The sequence below is a fragment of the Mangifera indica genome, chromosome 5 (genome assembly GCF_011075055.1).
Source record: "Mangifera indica cultivar Alphonso chromosome 5, CATAS_Mindica_2.1, whole genome shotgun sequence".
NCBI lineage: Eukaryota > Viridiplantae > Streptophyta > Magnoliopsida > Sapindales > Anacardiaceae > Mangifera > Mangifera indica.
Genome location: NC_058141.1, coordinates 13,811,787 through 13,825,999, shown reverse-complemented (window position 1 = coordinate 13,825,999; position 14,213 = coordinate 13,811,787). Strand labels below are relative to the sequence as shown.

Here is a 14,213-nt window from a genome sequence, read left to right as displayed (position 1 = left end):
ATCCAAACATTGAAAGAGATCGTTGACAATTCTATTCCAATTAAAACATTTATTGGGACAAAGCAAAAATCATTTGTAAACTAAATGCTTAAACATGAATGTGAAGAAACACAAGCCTATAAAAGAACAAAACACAAAGATGGTGCATGAGAAAGGGAATGAATGATTGAAAATCTTAATATATAATTGGTTTTATCTTCGTAACCCTAAAATGCCAAATTTTTTATTGATATACCAAATTTGAATCACAAAGACTTGTTAGAAGTCATTAAACCATGTATGAAATATTATACTAACCGACAAACGTATAAAAGATATCAACTTTATTTAAATTTTTCAAAATAATCATAACACGGCAAACATTAAAAAAAAATACATTAGTAATCTAATTTTAATAAAAATCAGAAGAATCCGACAAATATCTTAAAAATAGTTGAATATAATAAGGGTGATGACTTGTCATAAGCATGGGCAAGTAATTACCAGCATTCCTGAGCACAATCTAATTGAGTATCCGACAAAAATGTTTTCTTTATCAACAATCAAGAAATACAGTATCTTTACAAGCCAATCTGACAAAGATTTCATTTGCAAACATCAAGAAGTACATACTTACCATATAACTGTTATGACAATTGTATGGAAGTATCAAACAGTGAAAGCAAGATAAGCTGGAAAAACTGAACTAAAATGTGCCACAAGAAATGAGACATTCATAGTGAAATATATGTGTTCATATGCTGTTACAAAGCCATCATTCTGCTAAGTTCAACGAGACTAGAATAATTTCAGCATGAAAAACGAAGAACTTTAAACAACATGGACAGTAGGGGAATGTGTCAGAAATAAGTAAAAACTGAGGACTTTTAGGTAAGATTATCTACAGAAGGGGCAGTAGCATCACTAATAATTAATTTAGTGTGATTTATCACTTAAAAACAACATTTAAAATAAATTGTCAAATCCAACAAAGAACAGCCCCTAACAAATCAAGGAAGATTAGTAAAAAATGAGGAAAATTTTGAGGGTAAACCCTAAACCACATACATAGGTGATGATATACAAAAAGGTGGAAAAATATAAAATGATAGGCAAGCAAGATGATTTTCCTTTTGCTAGTTTACTTTAAAACAATGAAGATTTTGATGTTTGAGGCTACGAAATCTGACAGATTTCTCAAGAAGGAATAATAAATTATAGATAAGGAGATATAGGAATTTCCTTTCAAGTAATTTGATTATTTAAACACAGTGAAATTTGATCATAGAGATGATGCATTTTACCTGATTTTTCTTGGAAGACGATATCATATGTTGATATCTGAGTGCCATATGCAAACCTTATTGCATAACTTCCAAAACAAAAAGGTTAAATGCAAAAAGCTTTCAATTTTAGCTTAAACAAATACATGCAAAGGAGAATTCAAATTCATGGTAGAAAAAATCCACTTTAAGACCTCGAAACCAGATGGATGAAGTGGTATAGCCTTGGATCTGACTAGAACAAGACCACCATAGTAATAGAACAGTGAAGCATGACGAGTAAGATTTAATTGAATAAGCAAACACAAAATTAGGCTAGGCGTAAACGCAAAAAGCTGCTACATACCCACAAAAAGATGAAATCAAAGCAAAATAATGCAATTGTAATATTACCTCTAAAAATACAAAAACTTTCCATTCATTATTATGAAAAAAATTAGAAGAATACGCCTATTTTTAAGAAAGCACCTTTAATTGAAAGTTGTAAAAGTAATCAAACAGTGCAAGCAACAAATAAGAACAAAAATGATTTTGATGATCAAATTATGCGATGCTTGCTTATACAAGGGAGGGTTACTGACTGGCAGCTCCACCAAGCTCAGTAATGGCATCAGTAAAACAGGCATGAAGCTTTGGAGTCCATTTAAGGCGAGGCTTAATATGTGAAGTATAAAGAAGAACAGAAGTTTTGTCTTTAGCAGGCTGGTCAGGATTCTGCTTCTCCTTCTCAACAACAATGGAAGAACCATGGCTTTGTGCTGGAGCTGGAAACCCTTGGGTTTCTTGTGAAGCAGGCATTAGATTATCAGCACCACCGAATAGTGATGGCTGATTATCATAAACATGCAGATCCTCCAACATCTCAAAAGGATTATAACCATCATCAACCAGTCCAGCTTTACCTTTCCTACCTCCATTTTGATGCAGATTCATCTTCTTTGACACTAGTGAATTAATTTCTGCACAATCTCTCTTTTCACTCACAATTCTCTTCTGCTCTACTCTGGAATTATACCCACCAAGACTCTAAATATACAGAAGGAAAGGCGATGAAATGCATTGCCCTATGAAAAAACCAGACCCCACATGAAAAGTATGTGGGCTCCACTGTCTGTAATTGATGATAAAAATAATGAATTAACAGATGGCAGAGCCAGACAAATCCAGACACAACGACTCCTTCGCATTTATCCGTATTCTACTCTCAGTGAGTGGACTAGACTACATTTTGTGCACAGTGACGAAGAGGATATGAAATCAATGAAGTGCAAAAGCAAACTGCCTGTAAATCAAAAATGACATGCAGATTGCAACGTGGGTTGGTGAGTACAATGTACGGAGTGTTGATTTGGCAATGCATAAATGGGCTATATTTGTTAAGAGATGAGTCACCATCACCACTGCCCTTCCCTCGGTTACAAACTGTTGCATGTAGGGAAAGGTGGAAGGTTTTGTTTCAGTCGGTTTTTGTCTTTACTCAGTGCGGCTGGTTTTTTTATTATTAAAATTAAATCTGGGTTTGGGTTCAGGCTCAGCCACCGTGCATTTTTTTTTTACTTCCAGTCCTGGCGATACAATCTATTATTCCAGGTCAACTTTGTGTAAAACTATTCAAAATATACTTTGTAATTAAGTTTCTTTATAATTTAACATTTATTGACATTCAAAAACCAGACAATTTCATTCATTTTTACCAAAGAGGGTTTCAGACACTGAGCACTGTTTTATTTGCTTTGTCAGCTTGTGCTAATTGCTTTAATGTGCATTTAGAGTAGGTTTCAGACTACACTTAATTTTTAATGTCTATTACATGTATGGTAATAATAACACATAATCTCTGGATTGGTTCATAAAAGTCTTAATGTTAAATGCCATGTATTGAATTTAACTTTGATAGTTTAACATGAATTCAAAGGCAAAAAAGTTGCTGTTTTGATTTTCTTTTTTAGGGTGTAACTTCAAAGATTATTCCATCTAAGTTTGATCTATATCTAGTTGAATCTATGTCAGGAGATATTTGTTGAAAAATTGTTTAATTTCTAAAGGCTACAAGACTGTTTACCAACAAGGTTTATTGAAACTATAAATTTTAAAAAAATGGATTCTCACCCATTAACTATTTATGGTAACAAATTTCGTTAAGGGAAAAAGGTAAGAATGTTATTTTGCATAAAAGGTTATTATTATTATTATTATTTTACCTTTTATTGTTTTATTTTCTTATTTCAAAAGTTTGGGGGTTAACTATAAGTATAATCTTGAAATTGTTAAGAATGTTAAAGTAATTTTTACAGGTTTTTTTAGAAGTTTGAAAAAATTTTGAATTTTTAAAATTTTAATATGTCTTTTGATAATTTAGAAAATGATAGTTACATTCGCAAATAACTAAACAAAACACAATATCTTAATGTTAGTTGAAGTTTTAATATTTTTTAATAGGATTTGATTTAAGTCAAGTTTGTTCAAAATCAACTCAAGTAAATTCGAGTTCAAACTGAAGCTGAAGACAAATATTTTTGAATTTGAGCTTGTGGGAAATTCAGCTTGCCAAACTTACAAGTTTGCAAAAAATTGATACGAAATAATTACAACGATGTCATTTTGATCAATACACATCAAAACAATTTCGTCTTAGTAATTTTTTATTCAATGGAAGTACCAAACCGAACTCAAGTTTGACTCTCTTCAAGAGAGTTGAGCTCGAACAACTTTAAAGAGAGTTCGACGAGCTTGAGCTTGTTACTCCTCATGTCAAGCCAGACTTGAGCTTGACACTACTCAAATTCAATCATATTTATTAGTATTCTATCGGCCAAAGACTATTTCCCACCTAAAGTATGTTTTTTTCCCAAATTCTCCCTCCCCCAATTAACTTTGAAAATCCTATTTACCCACCCATGGGTTGTTAAAATTAACTGAATTTATTAGTTATATCATTTTTCCCCCATAAACCCTAAAAACTAATAATTTTCTCCCAACCCAAGTTTTCAAAAACTACATTTTCCCCCTAGGGTTTTCAAACTTTCAGATCCAATTTTTCTGATGACGACCAACGATCTCCAAACACCTACTCTCCCTTTCCGACCGCCCCTCCTTCCAACCGTATATCTTCCAACGCCGTGTGGTGTCATCGTCGACAAAGATAACTCGTCTTGGTCGAGACGAAGACGACTCGTCTTCATCTCTGTTGAAGACAAATAATCTTCGTTCATCGACGAAGACAAAGACTTTTCATCTTTATCTCAATGAAGACGCGTCGTCGCCAAGGAGGGGGAGACGTCACATAGTCGAAAAAATGAGACATCGAAGAGGAAGAGACGTTGTCTAGAGATCATTAGTCATTGTCGAAAAATTCAATCTGAAAGGTTGAAAATCCTAGAGGGAAAATATTATTTTTTAAAACTTGGGTCAGGGAAAATTATTAGTTTTTAGGGTTTTGAGGAGAAAAATAAAATAAAATATAAATTTATTTTTAATATTACAGATAAAATGATGATTTTATCTTTAAAATTATTTTTTTAATAGTTCATGGGTGGGTAAATAGGATTTTCAAAGTTAACGTAGGGAATTCGAAAAAAAAACATATTTTGGGTGGGACATAGTCCTTTGGCCTATTCTATAAGATAAAATTTTAAATTAATAAGAATATATTAATAGTTTAATATTTTTATTAGTTGTGTGATGTAATTTTGTGTTTATAACAAAAGGGCAAAACAGTTATTTGCAAGACCACCAAACAAAATTCACTAATAGATGACGAGTGTGAATCTAGTTTTTCAAAACTTGAATAGGAGGATTGTTATTTCATCAAACCTTGGGTGGGAACTGGTAAGTTGGCCATTTCTAAATTATTATTTAAATAATTTTTTTAAATTAAATCATCACATTGTTTTATAAAAATAATAATATTAAAAATTAAAACGTTAAAACTAGCCGTTGCATTCCTGATCACATTCACAGCTGACACGCTCCATTCTCCGTCAACCTCGCTTAACTGTTTCACGTTCCTTCATTCCCTCCCACTCTGCAACAATGTTCACTGAAGGTCTAGACGAAACCGCCATCAACTGGGTCAAGCAGGTACTCTCTTTCTTTTAAACTTATTTAAATTTTAATACTTTCTTTCAAATCTTTCAAATTTCTTCTTTTTCTCGCAGAAATCAGATGTAGATCAAGAACCCAGAGTTCGTTCTCCGTTAGCAGAGAGACATTCGCGTGACTCACTTGAACCGTCGTTCCCAAAATCTCCCTTACTATACAATTCCAACACTACCCTTATGTCTCCCCATAGTTTACCTCCCTTAAAGTTCCACGCTGGCTTAATACAACCTCACAGTCTTCTTGCTCCTCGTCTTGGCGACAGTGAAGACGATGAGGGTAACAATTATGTGGATGAGAGTGTAGCCTCAGTTTCTGATGATATGGATTTGACTTACTCTGATGAAGACGATGAGCATTTAAGGTATTGTAATGAAGCTGAGGAGGAGGAGACGTTTGGTTATAAATCTTCCAACACAAAGTTAAACAGAGGCTTGTTGAACAGTTTAAAGATTGAAGTACCGGAGAGTAATCAGAGATTTGACGATGGTGATTTGGGAATTCAAAAATCTTCCCATAAAACTCTGACTCCAAGTGCTGGAAGCAGCATAAGCTCTCTGCTTCGCGAACGAGTTCAACTGCGCAATGCACAGGTTAGAATCTGACGTAGGGCAGATAATCGTAATGTTTTTTTAATTTTCTTAGGATTTTGTTTTTGGAGTTTTTTTTTTTTTTTAAATTTTTTTCTTGTCAAATGTGATTTCTTGGTGATTAAAAATTTGGGTTGTGTAAAACAGCCGTCTTTATTCTTCGTCGTGAATGATGCTACTTTGAGAGCTTTGAATGGTGGGATTTTGTTTAAGAACAAATACATAATTTTAATTGAAATGCTAAGGATGTTTGTGGGGGTAAAGAAAGGTTACTAGAGGAGCCGAGCCCAGCTCTAAAAGGAAATCATTTTAATAACTTAACTCATTTATTATAAATAAATGAATGCAATTTCAAAAATTTTATATTAGGAGAACTTTGACATTTCGTTTCACTAGCTATAAACAACTTCACGTTCAATATTTTCTTTCATAGGGATTATAAATTTTAAAAACTAATGATGAATAAATTGAAAACTGTTTTTTTCTATGATATTAGGTCAAGCTCAAACTGAACCCTTTTGGATTGAATTTGAGTTCAACCTAACTGTTTGTTTTGAGTTTGATTGAATCTAGTTCATAATCTAAAAACTTGGCTCAAATTTTAACTCTGATATTACGGTAATTGGGTTGATGGATTTCTGATCATGAAAAATGTAGGACCATGTTAAAATGGTTGTTTCTTTTTCCTTTTTGGTGAGAATGTTGTTGGTTTTGGGGTTTAGAATGGTGGTACCGTGTTGCAAGAATAAGTTTATATTTCTAATTAAGATGTTAAATGCTGCTTGTAGCGTACCACAAGTAGTGGAAACACCATCCTCAAGGAGGTTGATGATATGGGAACCCCTAGTGCACCTCCTATAATGGAAGTTGGAACAGAAGGTAAGAGCCCTGAGGTTGAGCAAGAAATTGAGCAAACTGGTGATATTTATGGGTCCAGAGATTCGGTCAGTGTTGATGGCAGTAAGGAAGATATGACAAACTGGAAATCACAGCCTCAAAGAGGTGCTGAGCTTGATGAAAGGTACTATAATTGTTAGGTCTATTTGAAAATACTTCTTTAAATTAGTAGTATCATTTTTCCTTGTACAAGTTGTTGAGTTTCTCGATTTTGCATTCTGCAGATTAAATAATACCATACCTAGAGAAACGGAAGAAAACTTACCTTACTGGCAAACCAACTCATCCGACAACTCACATTATTATGACACTAGGTAATCTATGTTCAACTGTTGAACTTTATTTAATCATAAATTCTTTTTTCCACTAGTCAGGCATAGGTTTTCTGTTTTCACTTGTGGAACTCTATTTCTATTTTGGTATTTAAATGGCTTTCCCGGATTTTTTGTGGTTCAGCATTTTTATGCCTGTGAATATAATATATGTTTTTATAAACCTCAGATTGTCTGATCAAGGTGGTCTTATGTGCCTTTTTTCTTAACTAATTTAGGAGGCTCAGATTAGGGGTTTGCATTATGTGATATGCTTTCCTCTTGACAATTTTTTCCCACATTGTTGTAGTGATCAATTTGCCTGGCAAACTCTAATAGCTTATGATGCTTGCATCCGCTTATGCCTCTATGCTTGGGCAAGAGGCTGCACAGAGGCACCAGAGTTTCTTCGTGATGAGTGTGTGGTGCTTCGTACTGCATTTGGGTATGGTACCATATGCTTTGGTTCTTCAAGGATTTAATTTTAATGTTTAGATACTCTTTCAGTTCTTTTCAGCTCAGAAGCTTTCTAGTTTGAGTAGACAAACCTTTTGTGTAGGCTTCACAAATTCTTGCTGCAACCTCGAGGTGTACAACCAATAAAATTGACGGATACTAAGAGAGCAGAACAGTTATACCCTGTGAAAGCAAAGAAAGTCATGGGGAAGTTAAAAGTTGAAGGTAAGGTCTTTGTTTTGCAATGATACTACCTTCAGAAATTAGACTTTTGAAAGGATGCAACTGAAGTTACTTCTCTTGGCAGATATAAAATTGTCATGTTCAACTTTCATTTGGTTGTTAAAACTCATTTTACTACAATGGGCAAAGAGTAATCAACTGAGTAGAATTTTTATCTTATTTATGTATTTATATCTGAACACTCAATATAGAGCAAAGAATTGAATTCTACGTATGCTGTAAAATGATTTTTGTGATTGAAATAAGACATGGCTGTTGCATGATGGCAGTGATGAAACTTCGAATTATACCGAGGCGGAAACTTAGGAGCACATATTCACTTCGCAGTGCTATGTACGCACAAGCAGGGGCAGAGTATGTTCGACATGTTTCAACTCTAGTGAAAGCTGGCATCAATACCCTCAAACTAGCCTCATTTTCTGTACAATCAGAAGGTTTGTTTTATGGAAACAAATACTGTGCTATCTCTTTATTTTCTCATTCATAAGTACAATAAAATCTACTTGATAATATGATGTGCACAAGGATATTCCAATTTAAAAGATTTTGATGCAGTTGGTGTAAAAGAGGTTTTAACAACTTAATGAGTTGGTCTTTTTTCTAAGTATGTCAAAGTATATCCTCAGATTGGTTGGAGGACAAAATTGTGAAAGGAACCATTTTGTTAGTGGGGCTACTATCTCTGCCATGATATTTCATCTCTTGCTTTTGCAATGTCATTATGAAAATTGCAGATACACTTTCATGCTTATTCCAATTGAAGAGTGCTACAGAAGACGCTGAAGTTGAGAAAGGTTCTGCTGTATGCTTGCTTCCTGGAAATGGTGACTCTCATGTCTTGTAAGTTGATATAATATTTTTCAACTTATGCCAGTCTTTTTGGGTAACTCAGAATTATTTTATCACATTTACTTGTAAGAATGTGGAAGATTGAAAGCTGTTATAGTATAAATGGTGGATGGTACAATTGGATGGGTTCAAGGTTAAAAATCTCAACAGTCTATGATAAACTTAATAACTATATATTGAACCACAATGTCATTAATTTATATTGCTATGTGACCTAAGGGATTTGGTTCTCATGTTTTTAGGGATTTTGTACTTGATAGTCAACAAATCAAACCATATAGTCCATTCTTATAGGGATCATACTTCGAAAAAGTTTCTTAGAAGTGCATGTAATTTCAGTTATCCAGAGAATGAGGGGGATGCTCTTTTGGTAGAAGTCCAAGATAAGAAGAAGAACTCAATCCAGGGTCGAGCTACAATTCCAGTTTCATCCCTGACTGATAACCCTGTATATACCCTTTCTCTACCTTCAGTACCTAGTCTTTTCCAGGACTAAATTCTACTTTCTAACATCTGCAATTGTTTCAATGTGATTGTCTGAATTGTGCAGAATGAGAGAATTCGATGGTGGCCCATATACCATGATGATCAGGAATGTGTTGGGAAGATCCAGCTATCTATTGGTAGTACAATCACATCCGGCGAGAGTAGTCATATAAAGGTTTCATTCATATCAACCAGACTGATGATTAGTAATATATGTTCAAACACATATGTTCAAATTTTTTATCTTCTCCCCTTTTGAGGGCTGTTACATACTGCATAATTGACCAGAAAGAAATCAAGTGATGGCTAGTTGCTAATTGGATCTGAATTTTGTACTATTACAGGACTAATTAGCTGATTAGATTGTGAACTAAAATATACAGGAGAAATTATTTAAACTGACTGAACGATTTCTATTAATATCATTAATTGTTGCTTTTATGTGGGATATGAACCATAATAAAAATTATAGTCCCTGATAATTGACTAGATTAGTGTGGATAGCTGCCTTTCTTTATGAACATTGTTCAGTAAGTCCTTCAAAAAAACAGCTTTCTAGAGGCTGCATGTATACAGTCGAGCAGCAAACTGGTTCGTATGTATAGTTGAGAAGATGCATGTGTATAATCAATAATTTCATATTTTTGTCTTTACATATTACAGAGTGGATCTGTTGTGGAAACTTTAGCATATGATTTACTCTTGGAGGCTGCAATGCGGGCACAACATTTTCATTCCAGAAACCTGAGGTTGCAAGGACCTTGGAAGTGGTTGTTGACTGAATTTGCAGACTACTATGGAGTTTCTGATTCATATACTAAGCTCAGGTGCTTATGAATGTCAATTTTGTTAAGTCAGCCTAATATAGTTCATATTTTTCTCTACTCTTCATGATTTGTGCTTACTTTTTTGTTTGTTTTGTAGACATCTTTTACATGTAATGAATGTGGCAACTCCGACAAAAGACTGCCTAGGACTTGTGAATGAGTTACTTGTCCCTATTCTAAAGGCAAGGAGTGAGAAAAGTTTGACTAGGCAGGAGGTAGGAGTTCCCAAACCACTCACATTTAATTAATTTCCTTTCTAATCTCTCATGGAACTTCTTTGCTTCTTGCTAACTTAGGAACAATGGAAACCATAGATGAAAAAATATTAAATGATTTCGTCATAATACCTTCTCGCATTTCCATTGAAGAAGAAGCACCTATGAAGAATTGGTATCTCAAAGGGATGGTTGGCTAATAAAATTTTTTAACTTCTCTCTTGCAGAAAAGTATGCTGTTAGATTGTGAAACTCAAATTGAGAGTCTCCTGGAAACTGTTTTTGAGAACTACAAGTCCTTGGATGAAAACTCTCCTACAGGGCTGGCAGACTTGTTCGGTGGTCCAACACAAGAATCAGTCGCACCAGCCCTAGCTCCTGCCGTTCAAGTGTACTGCCTCCTTCATGATATACTATCTCAAGAAGCCCAGACTACGCTGAGAAACTACCTTCAGGTAAGTTAAATTTTATTTCTGGAAAGTACTACTCATTTAAACACTTTCCAATCATGTATGTATAAGATACACTAGAGGGCCAGTGTCCTCAAATAACCTTAGCGCTCTGGGTCATTCAGCCTCTGGATCTGCCATCTCAGAGTTGGGAGAAATATCAGTTAAACTTGAACAGTGTCCATGATGCCTGAGTATAGTTTCTTGATGATTTACTGGTGGAATAATGAGTTTGTATGAAATGGAGGATGGGCCTTGCAGTTTTTCCTTATTAAAGAATTTCCTTTTTTATAAAATAATAGGGATTAAGGTTTTGTTTTGATATTAAACATAATTAAAAAAAAAAATGCACAGAAAGCAGCAAAGAAAAGATGTCGGAAGCACTTGCTCGAAACTGATGAGTTTGTATCAACCAACCCCGACGGTTTCCTCATGGACTCCATTACCATCTCAACAGCTTACTTAAAGATGAAGAACTTGTGTACAAACATTGGCAAAGAAATTCAGTCAGATATCAAGATACACAACCACCACATACTTCCAAGGTAGAGCAACTTTCATTTATAAATTGGAATTTGCGGGAGTAGATAAATGTTTGCACTAATAGGATCTTGTGTTGTATTTCACGAACTCCTTTTTCAACATTATTTATTTCTTCTAACACACACATATATATTTTTTTTCAGCTCAATTGACCTGTCGAACATTGCAGCTGCTGTTTACAGCACTGAGTTGTGTAGCAGGCTTAGAGGTTTCCTTACCGCCTGGCCTGCATCCAGCCCACTGCCACATGTTAATGAACTTCTAATTGCTGTTGCTGATTTTGAACGGCATCTTGAATTATGGAATATCAGGTTACCTGAGAAAACTTTCAAATCCCTTACGTTTTGTACTCTGATAAAAACAAGTTTGTGATAAAATATCCATAATGAAGGTTACCTAAGAAAACTTTCAAATCCCTTATGTTTTATACTTTCAAATCTTGGCATCCAATCAAGTCACCTCCTCTAACTTTCCAAGCATTCTGTCTGACATACTATGCTCTTTTTTCTTCAGTCCAGTGCAGGATGGGGTAGATGCAAGAGGACTTTTCCATGATTACATAATGCTTTGGGTGGAGGATATGCAACTTAAGCTACTTGATCTCTGCAAAATGGAAAAGGTACTCCTAATTCCCGGGGATTTTTTTCATAAACTCAACAGATTTGATAACAAATTGGAGCTGTAGTGTTTTACAATGGTACTCTCTGTGTAATCCATCAAGAAGTGGACAAATAACTTGGTCTGACCACTAATAAACTTCACTCTAACCCAGAGTTACTTTTTCCAGGTCCCATGGCCTGGAGTTGCAACAAATCAGTCCACCTCACCATTTGCTGAGGAAATGTACGAGAAAATTAAAAGCTCTCTTATTGAATATGAAGTAGTGATCAATCACTGGCCTCAGTACTCACTGATATTAGAAAATGTAAGTTTTGTCTCACTCTGCACATGTGTGTGATTGTGTAAAAGTATTTGTCAACATAAATAAAATTTTCTGCCACTCAGATTGGACTGCAGTATTCATGTCTGTTAAACTTCATTATTGATTTTCTTCTTGAAGGCTGTTGCCAATATGGAAAGAGCAATCATAAAAGCACTGGAGAAGCAATACAATGAGATTTTGACTCCTTTGAAAGATAGCATTCAAAAAAGGCTAAATCTTCAAGTTCAAAAGCTTACAAGAAGACAGTCAACTACACTTTATTCCGTTCCTAGTCAGGTGAGACTCTATTCATCTGTTTTATACCATGGATTTCAAACCAATAGGTTTTTCATACTGCAACTGATTTGAACATCAGATATTCATGTATTTTGAATATTCTTTTGTCAGTTGGGAACATTCTTGAACACCATTAAAAGAATACTGGACATCTTACACTGTAGAGTGAAGGACATCTTAAAATCTTGGGCATCCTACTTGCCTGTTGTAGGAGATAAGAAGTCACTCTTTGGCGAACAGATGAATGAAGTGACAGTGCTGTTGAGAACAAAATATAAAACTTATCTGCAGGCAACAGTGGAGAAGCTAGTCAGTAATGTAAGCTCTACTATACTATATTTCCAAATGTAGTCATCCTTTCAGTAAATGTCAGAGTCCTCAGTTGAGTCATTATACTGCTGATTAAGAACCATGTTACTTGAAAAAAGCTCAAGATCTATTGCCTAGTGGATTAATAAAAAGGTGTGAAAGGAAGAGTTTTACAAGATTTGATTCAATCCTTACCAAAATGATATCTAGCGTCGGGAGCTGGAAATAAATTTTGTGTGGATCACCGTAAGAATACTAGTATTTAGAAAATATTTTATAATTAGTTCAATAAAAAAAAGTTATGGGAAAAATACACTTAGAATTCTATAACTATAGACAATAATTTATAATTCTTGTAAGAGAAGATAACTTGTGAATTCAAACAAGTGATGATGTTCTTCCATAAAAAACTACTTATGAAATAATGTTCATTTCAGATGCAAGCTAATCGGAACACACGGCTTAAAAGGATTCTGGAGGAAATAAAGGAAGAAGATGGAGAAGCTGAGGTCCGGGAAAAAATGCAGATGTTGAGTTCACAACTCATCGACTCTGTATCCAACTTGCATGAAATCTTCACAAGTCGAATATTCATTGCAACCTGTCGTGGATTCTGGGACAGGATGGGACAGGTGAAGAAGACTACTTGCTCAAACATTGCCAACTTACACAATACTTTGTTCTAATCCAATTCAATTTACTATCATGCCAGATTGTTCTGAAGTTTCTTGAAGGTAGAAAGGAAAATCGTGTGTCCTATAATGGATCTTATTATGCTCTTGGCGTAAGTAGCTTCTCTCTTATCCATGTTTGTGTTTTTTTTTTTTCCAGCAAAACTTAAGCTGAAGTGCTTTTTTTTTTTTTTTTTGTTAGATATTGGATGACACATTCGCTTCCCAGATGCAGCGATTGCAAGGAAATTCACTGCAAGAGAAAGATCTAGAGCCTCCTCGATCTGTAGTTGAAGCTCGATCTATTCTCTGCAGAGATGCTGCAAATACAACAGATACATCTTCATACTACTATATTTAGATTGAAAAGCCTCCATTGCCCACTGAATGTGGCCTTACAATTTCTGCATAGATGTACAGTATCAAAATCTTTACTGCATGTGATTCATTTATATTCTTTTTGTACATGTTGAACCATAATGCATGAGAAACTCATTCGTTTGTAACAATTTGTCGATTTATGGCAATAAAGGCTAGGGAAATTTTGATTTCTAGTAGCAGAAATTAACTAATTGTTCAATGGTCTGTTGACATCCACAGCTTAAAGCTGCCATAAATGGCACCCTTGAAGAAAGGAATATTTTTCTTGCTTTCTTTCAAAAAAATTAAATACCCATTAAAATAATAATAAAACTATGCATAAACACTTTGAGTATACAAATGTGTACACACTTATTTGTATCATTGCATGATTTGGTGATTCTGAATTTAAGAGAAAATAATACTCA

At 34.5% G+C, this 14,213-nt stretch overlaps 1 protein-coding gene across 1 annotated transcript; it reads left to right on the top strand.

The window, feature by feature from the left end:
* The first annotated feature begins 5,190 nt into the window (after positions 1 to 5,190).
* On the top strand, positions 5,191 to 13,979 carry LOC123216524. Its single transcript, XM_044636960.1, has 22 exons — positions 5,191 to 5,342; positions 5,420 to 5,953; positions 6,739 to 6,971; positions 7,072 to 7,161; positions 7,469 to 7,603; positions 7,718 to 7,839; positions 8,127 to 8,291; positions 8,592 to 8,697; positions 9,046 to 9,154; positions 9,257 to 9,367; positions 9,856 to 10,019; positions 10,117 to 10,234; positions 10,462 to 10,689; positions 11,038 to 11,228; positions 11,370 to 11,537; positions 11,740 to 11,845; positions 12,014 to 12,151; positions 12,287 to 12,445; positions 12,557 to 12,763; positions 13,192 to 13,386; positions 13,467 to 13,538; positions 13,628 to 13,979. Exons 1-22 carry the CDS (start codon positions 5,295 to 5,297, stop codon positions 13,784 to 13,786), a joined length of 3,558 nt encoding a protein of 1,185 aa, XP_044492895.1. The 5' UTR covers positions 5,191 to 5,294; the 3' UTR covers positions 13,787 to 13,979.
* The last annotated feature ends 234 nt before the right edge of the window (positions 13,980 to 14,213 follow it).

Excerpts from the sequence above, each read along its gene's own strand:
- LOC123216524 (XM_044636960.1), top strand. The coding sequence starts at position 5,295 with ATGTTCACTGAAGGTCTAGACGAAACCGCCATCAACTGGGTCAAGCAG. Across the intron at positions 9,368-9,855 it reads GCGAGAGTAGTCATATAAAG|AGTGGATCTGTTGTGGAAAC; the intron begins GTTTCATTCATA and ends TACATATTACAG. Across the intron at positions 13,539-13,627 it reads GATCTTATTATGCTCTTGGC|ATATTGGATGACACATTCGC; the intron begins GTAAGTAGCTTC and ends TTTTTTTGTTAG.